The sequence below is a fragment of the Pezoporus wallicus genome, unplaced genomic scaffold, assembly GCF_028554395.1.
Source record: "Pezoporus wallicus isolate ANWC-B61680 ecotype Strahan unplaced genomic scaffold, APGP_CSIRO_Pwel_v1 contig_4264, whole genome shotgun sequence".
Taxonomy (NCBI): domain Eukaryota; kingdom Metazoa; phylum Chordata; class Aves; order Psittaciformes; family Psittacidae; genus Pezoporus; species Pezoporus wallicus.
This window is the reverse complement of record NW_026637102.1, coordinates 934,371-949,646: the sequence shown is the minus strand read 5'-3', so window position 1 is coordinate 949,646 and position 15,276 is coordinate 934,371. Positions and strand designations below refer to the sequence as shown.

The following is a 15,276-nucleotide window of genomic DNA, read 5'->3' as shown; positions in this document are numbered from 1 at the left end:
TGTTTCAGCCCAGCATCCCTGAGGGCAAAGAAACACTCAGGATTTATGTACTGTGATTTTCATTGTCAGGAGATGATCAGGCTCCCCGATCCTCACCCCTTTGCCCTCTTCCCTCCACCCTCCCCACCAGGTAGTGGCCATCGACCTGGACGAGGGTCCAAACGGACAGGTGACGTACCGCATGCAGGTGGGGATGCCCCGCATGGATTTCCTCATCAACAGCACCAGCGGGCTCGTCACCTCCACCACAGTGCTGGACAGGGAGAGGATCGCTGAGTACTACCTGCGGGTGGTGGCCAGTGATGCCGGTGTGCCCTCCAAGAGCTCCACCAGCACCCTGACTGTCAAAGGTGGGTGCATCAAGACCCCTCCAAGCCCTGCCTGGCTGCAGAGCCTCCTCTGGCCCCAAAAAGTGGGTGACAAGGACACCTCACCAGAGGAAATATAATTTATATAGGAGACACACTGAGGAGTCAAATGGGTATACAATTTGACCCATTATGCCTGTTCTTATGTACGGCAACACATAGGGAGGGCAGCCCACTGCACTGCCATCTCCGCAGACCTCACATCTTGCCCAGTGTGAAGTCAGCATAGTGCAGAGATGGGGAAAATATGGCATTTCTGGCAAAGCCCCCAAATTCTATATTGTTTTTCTTTCATTCTGCCATCCCCAGTGTTTCTTTTTCTTTTGGCCTGCCTTTTGCTACAGCATGTGATTTGCATCAGCTGCGTGTCTGGACAGCCCAAGTAATCCCAGTTCAGAGCTGGGCCTTTATTCTGTGGTCTGTCTTTAATTTAATACATTCCTATTTACTGGCCTTCACACAAGGCTAGTGCTGAGGATAAGCATCATCTGGAAATAAACTGACTTTGCATTATCCTCAGGCCTGGGCTTGGAAAAAGAAGTTTCTGGTCCTGTAACTCAGGAGCCCTCTGCCATACACCAGGAAAGACTGAGCTTATATTTAAGCCCCAGATTTTCCTTTGCGTGGGGATGGAAATCAGTTTGGTCCAAACAGTAACTTTAATTACAGTTATATAAGGTTTCTTTGGATGTAAGGGGAGGCATCTGTATGTGTCAGCCTGCAGCATTGGGGACAATTCTTTACAGCCGGTCCTCAGGCACCCCTGCCACACAAATGGCAGGGAGCAGCAGACAGGTGAGCTTTTGGGGAGCCCAGCAGAATGCAGATGCCTGGCATCTGCAGCCCTGATCCCAGATCAGGGGCACTCAGATCTGCTCCCCCTTTCAGTTCTGGACGTGAACGATGAGAACCCCACCTTCTTCCCGGCCGTCTACAATGTGTCGCTGCCTGAAAATGTGGCCCGGGATTTCAAAGTGGTCCGGCTCAACTGCACGGATGCTGACGCTGGGCTGAACGCTGAGCTCAGCTACTTCATCACAGGTATGCCAACCTTGCAAAACACTGCAAAGGGGTCTTTGGTTATGGAAAGGAGGAGCCTGCCTCAGACGCTAGCCACGGTGTTTCGCACATCAGCTTTGCCTTTTCCAGCCCCTCCAAACCTGGTACGGTGTCGCCCTCTGCTGAACAGCCCCGCTTGGCTCCAGCCTTGCAGACCGCCTGTGCCCTGCCCAGGCATCCCCTGCCCTCACACCCCCGAGATACAGCCAGGAGGAGCATGAGGATGGGCAGAATATGCTGGGGAGCAAGGGCTGGGGCAGCATTCACATTTATGGTTGGAAGCCTCTCTAGAGTTTTAGGGTATCTCATAGCCCTGCATGCAGGTGGTTTTGGGCAGGCAGGGAGCAAGCAGGCATCTGCAGCACCTGCAGCAGGAGGCTGGGGAACCCCCTGGACGTGCTTTGACTTGCAAACTGCACATGTGGCATTTAGCCCTCAGGAAGAGGGTAGAAATAGAAGTGTCCCTGGAGTAATTTTTCTTACAATAGCAGCCTCACATTTTGTCTCACAGCCGCTCCAGCTTCCCTCGCAAGAGAAGCGGTGTATGTTGTCCCACAGGTACCGCAGGCCATGTGCAAAGTTACCCCATTTTGCTTCCAAAGCATTCAGGAAATGATCTGGCTCTTATATGATTCAGCTTTTCCTACAACCATCTCTCCTTTCCTCCGCTGTGATGCAGGCACTGCGTTTGGTATGGCAGAGAAGATGCTCTGCCCACTTCTGCTGCAGCAACGCTTTGTCTAGGACAAGACGCAAGCTCATCCTACAAAGCTTGCATTGATCACAAGGAGGGCAGGCTAAGCACTTGTGTTTTCCACAGTTGGGCTGACCCCGTGCCCAGGCTGCAGCACCCCATGCAGTGTGGACTGCTTCCTGCATCCATTACAAAGGGTGACTTGGTCCTTGTCCTGTGCTGCAGGTGGGAACCAGGATGGCAAATTCAGCGTTGGCTTCAGAGATGGGGTGGTCAGGACAGTCGTGAGTCTGGACAGGGAGACTGTGGCATCGTATACACTGATACTGGAGGCCATTGGTAAGGATTTCCCACTGTTCCCATAGGACTGCTGACACACAGCCACATAGGGTGGCTGAACATGTGCCAAGTGGCCTCATGGGCGAGTCAGACAGACAGCAACCTTTGAGGCACTCCATAAACCAGAGTTTGGCATTAGCATTTCACAACCCACTAATATGTCCTGACTCCAACATGACTTTTGCAGACAGTAAATTCACCACTCAGGCTCACCCAGCTCCAGGGCTTTCCCTTTCCCCCAGGGCAGGCAGGGCCACCCATTCCCAAGAAGCTCCACACTATCTGGGGCAGACCTCCACACAGAAATGTCAGCGCCACAGCATCATTCACCTAATGCCATGCCAGCCTTTGGCTCAGTGGCTGCTGATTAATCCAGAGCCACCTGGCACGGGCAGAGGGCCTATGTGCCAAACACATCTTGGCCATAATCCGCAGAATTTTATAATGATGTGCCTGTTTACGGAAGACTTAGACATCCCTTTTGAAAGAAGAAGTAAGTGGCCTGGTGAGGAATCTCGGGGGCATGGCATTGCAGGTGCTATGGGGTCTGCAGCAGGGATGCTGCACTACCTGGGTATGCAGGACTGGATCCCAAGTGGTAAAGGATCTGTTCTGCCCCTCCAATGGGTATCAGACTGCCTGTGTTTTTCCACTCAGCATATCCCATGGGCTCCAGCTAGGTGGATTTAATGCTCACTTGCACTGGTCATGTTGGAAAAGCCAAGCCCACTTAGAGTCCACATTGCCTCACACTTTGTGCCATGTCCTTATCTACTGAACACCAACCGGTCCGGGTGCTCTTTGGCTGTGAGCTGAGCTGAGTCTACAGAAAACTCATCAGACCCCTGTCTGCCTTCATCTCCCGAATACCTGACCTCCAGTAGTCCCTTCCAGCGTACATCACTCTCTTGGTCTATGGAGTTGCTTTAATGACTAGCTGTGTTTCCAGCCTCCCTGGGCAGTGGCTCTATGGCAGAGCTTAGAGGTGGTTCAGCTTTTCCATTTTCTTTCAGGACAGGCAGAATAAAACCAAACCACCATGGTTCAGTGTGGGATTTGCAAGCTGCAAAAAAAGACAGGATTTTAGCTTAAAAATTCTGATCCTGTTATTTTCAGCAGCCAGGGGCTGAGTATGACCTATCTGCAAGGAGATGGAGATGACCAGAACTCCCCTCGCCTTTCTCTCCCATACAGACAACGGCCCCACTGGGAACCGGCGCACTGGGACTGCCACGGTGTATGTGACTGTCCTGGATGTCAATGACAACCGACCCATCTTCCTTCAGAGCAGCTACGAAGTCAGCGTCCCCGAGGACATCCCAGCTGCCAGCAGTATAGTGCAGGCATGTGGCTTTCTTCCACCAGGGCCCTTGGGTGCGTGAACGGGTGGGTGAAGGGGGTCCCCCACTTTCCATGCCCTGGCACCTTGGCTGTCAGCTACAGGAATCCCAGGGCAGAGATTTTCTCTCCCCATCAGTGGTCTGTTGCCCCAGGAGAGGGCAAGATGTGATCTTGCTTGTGTGCTCCTCTGCTCCTTTGCTAACCCAAACTGTGAGCACCAGGGAGAAGACAGAAAAGTGCAAGTAAAAAACAAGAAATTCACCCATTTCTGCAGGGGGGAGAGGAGAAAACGCAAGCACCATGCTGGTGAAGCCCCTTTGCCTGGCCAGGTCCCCATTTTCTCCCTCCTCCTGGCAGAGAAGGGGCTGAGAGCGGAGATCTCAAGGGGAAGGGAGAAGAGTGCAGGCAAAGAGGTGCTCTGAGAGGAGGGGGGAACTGAGGGAGAAAAGCATTTGAACTTTGCTTTCATTTTTGTTCTTCTTCGAGGGAGCAGTGGGCAGAGCTGAATGGCTCAGTGAGCCCTGAATGAATGCTGGCATTCACACAACCTCCAAGGGCTTCCAGCATCTCTTCAAACCCAGGGCTCTTCTGGAGCAGGCACCAAAGGCTCTTTGCAGAGGGCCCTGGGAACGCTCCTCCTGCCTTGAATGCTTCTCCCGGCACAGGGAAAGGGGCAGCTTTGTCTCTGGCTCTCCAAGGCAGGGTGAGTCACTGGGAGAAGAAAGGAGCCTTTTGACTCTTGCAACAAAGGTTTGCTGGGAGCCCTGCTCTGGGCAGCCGGTCCCCAAGTGTGAGCCCTGAAGCTCCTCGTCACCTGTTGTGCCATGGCACGTGGTACGTGATGCCTGCCTCTGGGGTCAGGCATCTGCTGCAATCCCTGCCCCTGGGGTGGAGGTGTGCAGGGGAGATGTGCAGGCGGAGAGGAGCCCTGCCGTGGGACTCCTAAAACTGAGCCTGGTTTTCAAATCAAAAGACTGAGAATGGAGGAAACCCGAGTCTGACATTAAAGTCCCTCTTCTTAGATAATGATTCCCAAAAGAGGGGATGCCCTTGGAAATGTGTGGCAAAGGAGAGGCAGTTTTAGGGTGAAGTTTGTTTTCCACAGAACAAAATCGGAGGGAAATGGAAATGGGCAATCACCTGGGTTTAGTTTAATTTACACCTTCAGTGTGAGCCATTTGTACTGAAGGTCTCTCCCTTCAAATACATCCCCACATCACTGTGGCAACAAGAGAGTTTTCAAAGGCTTCCCCATCCTCTTCTCTGAAAGCCAGGCAGCCCAGGGTAAGAGGAGAGCAGGAATGCCCCAGGCAGCCCGGAGAGGTCCTGATGCAGAGCTGCACCTCGTGAGGGTCAGAGACCAAGTGAAACCCAGGGAGATGGGCTTTGGTGCTCACCGTGGGGCCTCGCTGAGCATGCTGACTTCACCCAGAGGGGTGAACTCAATAGCTGAACATAGTGCAAGCTGCAGACCTGGAAGAATTAAGCCACCTTTTGTGTTTTGTACTGATTCCTTTAAGCACGTCAGCTTACCTGCTGGTTGTTGTACCCTTTCCCAGCAGAAATGAGAGCTGAGCTTTGCACAGTGCCTTTCAAAGCTGGCAGTGGCTGCGAGCCTCAAAAGCTCTCTTTAATGCATTTATAGGCATGTTTACCTGCTCCCACTGCTTGTTTATTGAAACAGGTTTCCAGCAAACAGCTGTAGCATACATCCTTCCAAGCATATGCAGCAACCACAGCTCATTGCATGGAGAGAGAGTAGACAGGGACCGGGTGGCACACAGGGGGCACAAGCCTTCCTCTGCCTGCTCAGGACCACAACTCAGGGACAGTCTCAGCTGAGGACTGCTTTTTGTGGAGCACATTTGCCCCAGGATGCCTCTCTTCAAGGCAATATTTGTTGGGTAGCCAGCTTGCTCTTCTCTCGCCCAGGCTGTTTGTTCAGGTGGCTCGCAACTTGCACAACGTTTTCCAAAAGAAATTAAGCGGCAGTATTTTTTGGACTGCCTGGTGATAGCTGTGTGTGGTTGTGGTTCAGATGCCTCCACCTTTCCTGCCAGGAAACGGTAACCTGGAAAGCATTTGTGAACCTGAAATAGCAAAATCTCTCATCACCTTGCAGAGTCACTGCCTGGAAATGAGCTGCTCAAAGGGGCTCTGCCAGGATGCTCAGAAGGGAACTGAGGCTGAACCAAAAGCTTGAGAAAGAATAGCAGTGCGGGGTGAGTTAGTTCCTGCAGAGGAGGGTCACATTTTGGTGGATTCTGTGATATCCCAGTTCTGGCTGGCGAGGGAGCCCCTGGGGCAGGTGAGCTGTCTCTGGGACATTGGCTGACTCCTCCTGAAGGTGTTGATGGAGCATCGCAGGGAGCCCAGCCGCTTCCAGAACCTCAGCTGGGGCTCACTGGCATCCACTGGGTGATGGGGCATGCACTCATGGGGCCCGGAGCGGGCCTGGTCCAGCACCGCTGGCTTGCACAGGGTAACAAAGATGAGGAAGGTCGCCAGGAGGAGGAAGATGCAGATGAGTGAAACAATGACAAGCAGTGGGTCTGCTGTCTCAGGGGATGCATAGCTGGGAGGGACCAGCTCAGTCGTTGAAACCGGAAGCCCAAGGAGAGGCGTGGTAGGAGAGGTCCCATTGCCAGTGTCCTCTGTGCTCATCTTCCCTGCAGTGCGTAAGGTAACACAGACAAGCAACATGGGTGATTACCATCTAGAAGCTGGACAGACACCCACCTTCCATCTAGCCTGATAGATTTTTGGATTGCCTTGATGTCCAAGCTATGATTTTTGTGACACAGTGGGGATAGGAGGAGTTTGTCTGTTCTGCCAGGAGGCAAAGCACAGAGGTGGGATTTATACCTGCAAACATTGCCCTGAACTGAAGAGCAAAACTATTTGGTAAAGAGATCTAGCACAGGTAGTACTATGTACATATGGTACCATGGTCCCAGTGGTGACACACATAGGGAACATGCATACATGTTGCATGATGCTTTTCTGGAAGAGGTAATCATACACTAGAGACAGTCCAAAATCTTCCACTCTGAGCTGCTGGGCTTTGCTGATTCTCTGTTCTCCAGAAATGTGGGTTTGTTGAATGAACTGTCATTTGGCCTTTTATGATTATGCACTCTCCCCAGAGAAAATGGATAGTTGGTTGAGCATCTGCCCAGTTAAGTCCTCATCAAGCTGTACTGCAATGTTGTCTTTTTAGTTGTTTTTCTGTTGGTTGGTTGGTTGGGTTTTTTCAGGGGTGAAGCATAACACCATCACCATGCTTGTGTCAAAAATCCTCTTGCATTAGGCATTTTGCTGACCTTGTTTCGGGTTCAGACACGCTGTGGGTTTCTCAGCCATTTTTGCAAACCAGCTCGCCAAAGCCTCATCAGTAACAGCTCTTACTGAACACCTGATGGCTGACTCGCCAGGTCAGATCCCCCCAGCTTGCATCCCCAAAGCAATATGCACCCATCATTTTGCTCCCATGCACCCTCCTGCATATGGTCCCAGGGGCCAGCATCTCTCCAGCTTGGAGACGAGGGTTGGGGAAATATTGCTGTACCAACCCTCTGCAATGCGACAGCCTGGCTTGGCCCTTGGTACTCTAGTCTGTATGCTGGAGGTAAAGCTTTATTATGCTGACTTTCCTACAGAGAGGTGGGAGTTAGAAAAGTGATGGAGAGCTTTTAGACTGGTCTGTGACCAGGCAGCCTCCTGGCAAGCATGCATTTCTACAGAGACCATTTAAAATTAAGAATTTAGGAGGGGAAAAGAAGGGCTGCAGGGACTGCCAGGGTCTCTGGGTCTGCTCTTGCAGCTGCTATCCAAAAGCCACACAGGTTTGTGTAGGCAGCAGCCAGACATTCACCATAAAGCATTCAAAAAAGGGGACAGGAGACATCAATGACATGTCTTTAATCACTAACTGGAAACTATGAGACACCACGGTGGAGATGAGCCTGGTGGAAAGAGAGATGTTGCGTCAGAACAGACAAGCATTTCTCACTGTCCACATTACGCAGGTGGAAACAACCTTAAGCAAACACTCTGAGAGTTGCCAGGCCAAGCACTCAGAGGTTAAGGAGTCCTTGAACTTGAGTTGTCTGTGCCCCAGCAGTACCCTCTGTGTGAGGGTACTTACATAGGTGAGCTCCGAGCTCTGGTTTGACAGGACTCTGCCTTGTCCCAGAGGGGATAGGTTGCTCCTGCATGATCCATGCTCTTCCCCTTGGTCAGTGACCTGGGATACAGAGGGAAAAAGGTCAGAGGCTTCCACTAGAGTTGGGTTCTGGGTTTGCGGCATGGGAGAGATGTGATTTATTTCTAGAAGACTTTGCATCACCTGAGCTTGAGCATTCACAGCTGTGATGCTGGCAGCCTCAGGGACTGTATCAGCCTGGTCAGAGCTCAGAGGCTCTGGGAAGATGTGGCTGCTTCCACTGGGCAGAGCCAGGTCTACGCTCAGAAATGAGAAATGCATCTGAGAATGCTTTAGCTCGGGTGAATCCCCATGCGTACTGCAGGCAGGCTGAGGGGGCCAAGACTCTTGTTGCTTCCCCTAAAGTGATGTTTTTGCCTCTCCTTGCCTGGCTCAGCCACTTCCCCCCCCTCCAGCTTTTGGAGCAAAGCAGCCCCTGGCAACCTCAGCCATCCCAAGGATCCCTCTGCTCTGTAGGCAGGCTGCTTCTGTGCACTGTCTGGGCATGAAAACCAGCAGGCAGGGCTCCTGCTTACTGTGCACACCAAAGGCAGCCTGAATCAAGGTTACCACAGCTACCTTAATTCTGGCATTCACTGACATGTGGTTTGGCTTAGTAACCTTACATTGTTCATTAAGAGCAAGCTGGGAGGCCTGGGCAATTTCTTCAGGTTGTTTTTTGTTCTGTCAGTGGTGGCTGTAGGGTTTTTCTTTTACATCCAGCTGACTGTCCCTTAGAAACTCCTCACAACAGATCACATTGATGTTTCCCCAGGCTTTTTCAGCTATGCCCTCTTCTCTAGCTTCTGAGCCACCCTCTCATTACACCCAGCTCAGACTTCAGAGGAGATCCAGGCTTTTCCTCACCTGATCTCTAAGACCTTTCAGAAAAAGAGCCAAGTACATGTGAGCAGTGACTCCCTTTTAGGTTCCATAAGTTTTCAATGTATTAACGTACACAAAGCTCTCCCCCTCACCTCCTGCCTGAGGTGGAGCTACAGCTGTTTCAGCAGAACTTCAGAAAAGCCACCAAAACTGTGGTCCTACCAGGAGAAAGGTCAGGGCATGCATGGTAAGAGCAGCACTCCTCTTGCCCACACCACATGTAGGAATGAGGGCTTCCCTCCTGCAGGGTAGGAGCTTGGTGCCTTTCTGAAGGATGGCAATGAATTAGTTGCTCACAGTATTTTGTACCCACTCAGCCAAGCTGCTTCCTGCATCCCTGTTCATAGCATTGCCCCTTCCCAGCATTGCTGTTCCCACTCAAGACCCATGTTATTAATCCAGATGGGTTAAGAAGAGGTTTGCCCAGGCTGGCAAACCCCCACAGCAGGATCATCCCTGCCTGATCTACTCTATCAGGAGATGTCCCCATGAGTGCTTAGGACCCATTACTGGGCAAGAGGCAGCCAAGGATCAGAGGGAAAGAAGAGAAATTGTGAAAAGCAAAATGTTCCTAAGGAAAGTAGAAAGGAAGAAGAAACTCTTCTTGTGTGTGAGCAGCAAAGAGCGTTACTCTGCCCAGCACCGGGTGCTGCCTGCCTGGCTTGGCCCAGCTGCATAGTTTGGCAGGAGTTTTCCCATATGCTCTCCCTCTCTTTTCTCAAACTCCTGCAGAGAAAGAAGAGGCTGTTTTCAGGCACTTCTGTGCCTGTAATACAGCTCAGATGAAAAGCAGCTCTCTTGCCCCTCTCCATCTTGCCTAGAGACACTCTTCTGGAGCTTCCTAGCTTTTCCCAATTCACAAACTCTTTCCGCTCACTTGCAGGAATGCTGGAAGGTACCAAACAGCTTACCGACCCGGATAGTTGGGTGCTGAAAGCAAAGGGCTGTATGTGATGCTGTACCCCACCACCCTCACTGTTAAGCAGCAGTGCTGCATCCGCAGGACTTTCCCCCTCTCCCTTCACTGGGACAAACAAAGCAACGCGACAGGGAAAGAAGGAGGGATGCCTGACTTCAGACCCACCCCAAACTCCGCGTCTCGCCTCTCCACTGCTGCGAACGCAGCCCTTTCCCCATGCGGCTGCGGGATGGCGGCACGTCCCCGGTGTCTCACTCGCCCCTCGGGGTTAGCCTGAGCAGGCAGCGGTGGGTTTGCCACGGGGGTTTTGGGCTCCCTACCTCTCACCTGCTGGCCGAGCTCCCGCACGCCTGCCTTGCCGCCTCTCCCACCTCGCTCTGCTGCTGCCGCCCTCCCCCTCCTCCCTTTTACAGGGCAAGGGAGGGTGGGAGAGAGCTGGCAGCCAGGCTGGGAGCAGCCTGAGTGTGCAAAGCCAAGGGGGACACTGAGCCCCCTCCCGGGCTTTGCCGGTGCGGTGGTGCCCCGGGGCTGGGCCCCGCTGGAACGAGGGGTCGAGGCCCCGGGATGCATTTTCCTGGGATTTGCCCCTGCGGGAATGCTGAATGGTACAGTCGTGGTGGGCCGAGCCCCCTGCGCCGGGGAGGGGTCTGCGGGCTGACCGCCGCAGCCTGCTTCCCCTCTCCTCAGGAGCTCTGCAGCGAGCTGCCTGCTCTTTTCCTATCCTTTTATTTCCCCGCTCTTTCCTCCAACGTTTCTGACCCCTTTGCCGCAGCTGTGGGGTAAGGTAGGCTTAAAAGGCTGGCTTTGCTTGCAGCCCACTCTCAGTAGCAGGAGGATAAAGCAGGCTGGAGGCACCCAGCACTCAGCTGCACAAGGTGCCTTGCACCTGCAGCAGAAAGAGCTTTTCTCTCACCACTTGCACTCGAGTGCAATTGTTTTCCCAAGTTCGGGACAGTCTGTCAAGTACCACATCTCCTCTGGGACCTCAGTGGGTCAAACCAGCAGCAGCTGAGGCTGGTAGGAGCATGCATTGGTTTAATGCAAACTGACTGGGGTTTTTTTTTAAGTAAGAAACAGATACCTGGGCAAGGCATTTTACCTGGTTTATGTGCTAGAGCTGCCTGCAGCAAATGCTTAGGGTGAGCTGGGAAAAGGATGGCTAAGGGGGTGTTTGCAGGGTGCAGTTTGCTCATCAAGTTGAAAATTTTTCCATTTGCTCACTTTGAAATGCATTTTTCCCAGCACAGCTGGGCAGAAAATGAATAAAAAACTGCAAAGTTTTGTCTCCCATCCCATCCCTTATGTTTCCCTGCCACCACTGCCACCTCAGCAGGGTGCTTAGGCTGATGAGATAGCTTTTCCTATGCCAAGGCCACCGATCTGCCTGGGCATCAGTTGCCTAGGCATCGATGGGTGCAGGGCCCACCCACCACACGGGAGAACACGCAGCCCAGCTCCTGCCCAGAAACGGCCTTGGAGAGAACCAAGGGTGGAAGAGATGGTGTTGGAGGGAGAGCTCTCTGCTGTGAAAGGAAGGTGCTGGGTCCATGGTGAAACATGGAGCAAGGCATACATAGTGTTGTGTCCAGCCATAAGCAAGGTGTGAACCGGTCTGGGACAGAGGAAAACAGTGTGTATGTGGCACAGGGGTGGGGAATCCAGTTAGTTTGCAAGTGCAGGGGTCAGCATGTTTTAATGTTTCTGATGACACAGATTGACTTAGTGGAAGGGAATGAGAGCAGTTCAAGGCATCTCAAAACTGCATTTCAGAAGAGTATCTCATATGCATACAAGTGTTGTGTAGGGCTGTTGATGAAAGCCAGCCCAGAGCTTTAAAGCTGAGCCCCTATAAATGGCCTCGCTGTTCCTGCTGCACGTGCATCCTTTGCAGCAGCCCCTCCTCTTTTCAGTGCAAGTCTGAGTGCAAACCCCCACCTGCAGAAGAAAAGGAAACCACTGGGTAGTATTTGTAAGGAGAATATGCAGCAGCAGATGCTTTGCCAAGGGAAGCAGGTGGAAAAGAAAGGCTAAGGCATTCCCCATGTCCTCGCCGTGGTGATTTGCAAGCAGCCGCCACTGCGGTTGTACTTTGGATCCGCTGTGGGAAGCGGTTTCTGTGGAGGGAAGATGCAGTGGCTCAGTGCCAGCCGGGGAGGAAGCCCCGGCCCCGCTGGCCCTCACCATCTCCCGCTTCTCAGCTGCCGGGGCCGGTGGGCTCCTGGCTGCGGTTTGCGGGGAGAACGCTGCAGTGTTGTTCAGCGACACCAGAGGGGACCCGTGCCTTGGGTTTCCCAGGGCGGACGGCGGATTCGGTACGTGCACGCACTGTGCAGTGCATCGCTGTTAAGGGGTGCTCCCACCCTCCGGTCCTGGTCTTGCAAGGACTTAACAGTGTCCAGACCACCAGCATGCGCTAGGCTGGTCATATTCATGTTTCTTTTGTTAATTTTTACATATACTGCTGTTGACTGACTTGCCCTGATACTGTGGGTTACGTGCCCAGCAGGCACAGGACCAGCTCTCCCTGCCCAGCTCAAGCCATCCCTGTGGACAGGGAGGCTCCATCCCCAGCGGCATCTCCAGTGGGACAAGCACTGACGCGTGAAGCGGGATCAATAGAGACTTCTCCACCAGAACACTGACCCACGGGATTCATGGCATGGTCGTCAGGCCCAGCTCCCAACCTGAGCCCGTCAACCTGGGAGCTGAGGGCTCCCAAGCCCATTATTCCTGCTGTCTGGTGACAAGGGGAGGGTAACTTATTTTGCTTTGCAGCTGGTAAGCTTCTGGCTCAGGTGGAGGAGCAGGATGTCCAGCCTCAGCAGCATGGGAGGACTTGTCATGGTCTGGAAATCTCTGCACTTCTCCTTCAGTGCTTTTCTTTTCTCATAAAGGTGAAAGCCACAGATGCGGATGAAGGCATTAATGGGAGAGTGTGGTACAGGATTGTCAGGGGTAAGTCCAGATGCCTCTTCATGCATTGGTGAGTTTGCACCAAATTCTGGCCAGCTGCGCACACAGCCTCAAGAGGTTGCACTCTCTACCCTTTTGCACTTTTCAGTCCACAGAAACATCCTCTTCACCCTTGAACAACACGTTAACATTAGGGTTAATTTCTGGGGGATGATGTGTCGTGCATGGACACCTAGATGCCATAGCTTCTGGCTTGGCCAGGGCCAAACCCTGATATAGCTGAGCCTGATGTAGCTGGAGGTGATGAGACTTGGGTTTTGCTTGGTCACATTCCTCCAAAATAGCTTCCTCAGTATGTCACCAGGACTGATGCAGTGGTGGTGAGCAGCATCCATCTCATTTCTTCCCCCTGCCAGGAAACGAGCACAACAACTTCCGCATCAATCCCAGCACGGGGTTGGTGATGCGAGGCGTGCGGCACCTTGACAGGGAGCAGAACTCCTCTCACGTCCTGGAGGTGGAGGCCTACAACACAGAGCAGGGACCTATGAGGAGCTCCGTGCGGGTAAGGAGCTTGCAACCACCAAGAGGTGGGCAGCAGGGCAGGGCTGCGGAGGAGTTAATGCAGAATATTCAGGATGCTCCATCAGAGGGCAGTCCTTTCCAGCCCTTGAAGGCATGCAGGAAGTTGGAGAAATCTGGTATGGAAATGGTGATGCAAAGTCTCCGGGGTTGCCTGTGGGTGGAGAAGAAAAGCTGGTGGGATCTGTTTTTGTTTGGTTTGTTGTTTATTTTTCTTCTTTCCTGTGACATTTCATTGCAGTAACACTGCTAAGTGGTGTGGCAGCCACTGTCGGAGGGAGTCATGCTTGCCCAGCAAGATGTGACTCTGCTGCCAGGAGGAAGAGCTGAGCCTCAGCCTGTTGAAAACTGTCTCCTGGCCAGGCATCTATTTAAATAAGACAGGACCCAGTGGCAATAATCTTTAGCAGTGACACACCAGCTTCCCACGGTTCCCACAAACCCAGCCCTCTTGTTGCATCTATTTTTAGACCTACTGGTGGGGTGGGCTCTGGCCAAGCGTGACATACCCACAGCACCAGCAGCAAGTAGAAAACCAGGAGGAGAAAGGGTGCTCCCTGGGGAAACAGCAGCTTGACCTGCTGAACTTTGAGCAAAATTTCCCACCAAGTTACCATCATTTCCACGTTGCAGGGTCTCTGACTGCAGGGTTATGAGCAGGAGATCCCAAAGCACACTGAAATTAATATACAGACTGTATCTCCCTCTGGCCAGGGAAATCCTTAATCACTCTAACCATGGGGCTTGCTTAAATCTGTGATGTTAAACTCCATGTTCACCCTCCATTACATGATGTTTGTACTAGAAATAACATTCCTCCTGTGCAGCAGATGCGTGCCGTGTGTTGGCAAGGGTTCACAAGCCTTCCTGGCTCACCCATGGTTTCTCTGGGGGGTTTCACAGGTGATCGTCTATGTGGAAGATGTCAATGATGAAGTGCCGGTGTTCACCCAGCGGCAGTACAACCGCCTGGGACTGCGGGAGACAGCAGGGATAGGGACTTCGGTGGCAGTGGTCCGGGCCACCGACCGAGACACAGGTAGGAAGCTGGAGGTGAGAAATACCCCAGTTGGTGGGGAAGTGGTAAAATCAACCATTACACAGATCCTGGCTTGGCTGGGTTGAAATCCCCATGTGGGATGGGATCTGCTCCATGGTTGGGGTCGGCATTGGTGGTACAACCTCTTCAGGATGCTTGATCCAGCTGGCACCATGGTTGCTGCTCTGTTGCAGGGAACGGCGGTCTGGTGAACTACAGAATCCTGTCAGGGGCAGAAGGGAAGTTTGAGATTGATGAGAGCACTGGCCTCATCACAACGATTGAGTACCTGGACTATGAGACCAAAACCAGCTACCTGATGAATGTCTCTGCCACGGACCAAGCACCCCCCTACAATCAGGGCTTCTGCAGCGTATACGTCAGCCTGCTGAACGAGCTGGATGAGGCTGTGCAGTTCTCTAACAGTAGCTATGAGGCCGTGATCATGGAGAACATCCCCTTAGGCTCTGAGGTGCTGCGGGTCCAGGCCCGCTCCATTGACAACCTCAACCAGATCACCTATAAGTTTGACCCCAACACTAATGCCCAGGCACTCTCTCTCTTCAAAATCAATGGGATCACTGTAAGTATCTACAGCATGGGCCCTTCTGGCTTGGTTGTCCACCATGAACTTCAGTGTTGGTGGCTGACACAATTGCTGTTCATCCTTGGCAGGGTGTGATCACGGTCAAAGGCCAGGTGGATCGAGAGAAAGGGGATTTCTATACGTTGACGGTGGTGGCTGATGATGGAGGACCAAAGATTGACTCTACAGTGGTGAGTAGATTCTACCCACTTCCCCACCATCCTCTGGTAACCTGAAGTCACCTCCCTCTTTCTCTGGCATGGGACACCATGTCCTAGCTGGTCTTTCTGCTCCAGCTGGAAACCCTGATTTGGGAAACCCTGCATTTAGCTTCTGCATGTCATAGG

The 15,276-nt window shown here is 52.6% G+C and overlaps 2 protein-coding genes across 11 annotated transcripts in view; one reads left to right on the top strand and one right to left on the bottom strand.

Moving 5' to 3' along the window:
- CDH23 (cadherin related 23) overlaps positions 1-15,276 on the top strand; it is a 208,062-nt gene that overhangs the window by 153,456 nt on the left and 39,330 nt on the right. For all 10 annotated transcript variants that reach the window (XR_008971454.1, XR_008971452.1, XR_008971453.1 and 7 more), the window contains exons 24-32: positions 131-350; positions 1,257-1,409; positions 2,347-2,460; positions 3,655-3,803; positions 12,704-12,764; positions 13,139-13,287; positions 14,208-14,343; positions 14,538-14,926; positions 15,019-15,120. Coding sequence is in view for 7 of the 10 variants with exons in the window: in XM_057403314.1 (XP_057259297.1) it covers positions 131-350; positions 1,257-1,409; positions 2,347-2,460; positions 3,655-3,803; positions 12,704-12,764; positions 13,139-13,287; positions 14,208-14,343; positions 14,538-14,926; positions 15,019-15,120 (1,473 nt within the window). In the remaining 3 variants the exon portion in view is untranslated. The remainder of the gene's footprint in view (positions 1-130; positions 351-1,256; positions 1,410-2,346; positions 2,461-3,654; positions 3,804-12,703; positions 12,765-13,138; positions 13,288-14,207; positions 14,344-14,537; positions 14,927-15,018; positions 15,121-15,276) is intronic.
- Positions 4,931-10,419, bottom strand: CUNH10orf105 (chromosome unknown C10orf105 homolog). The gene is made up of 2 exons (XM_057403317.1): positions 10,130-10,419; positions 4,931-6,470 (listed from the first exon to the last, which is right to left on the bottom strand). Exons 1-2 carry the CDS (start codon positions 10,377-10,379, stop codon positions 6,049-6,051), a joined length of 672 nt encoding a protein of 223 aa, XP_057259300.1. The 5' UTR covers positions 10,380-10,419; the 3' UTR covers positions 4,931-6,048.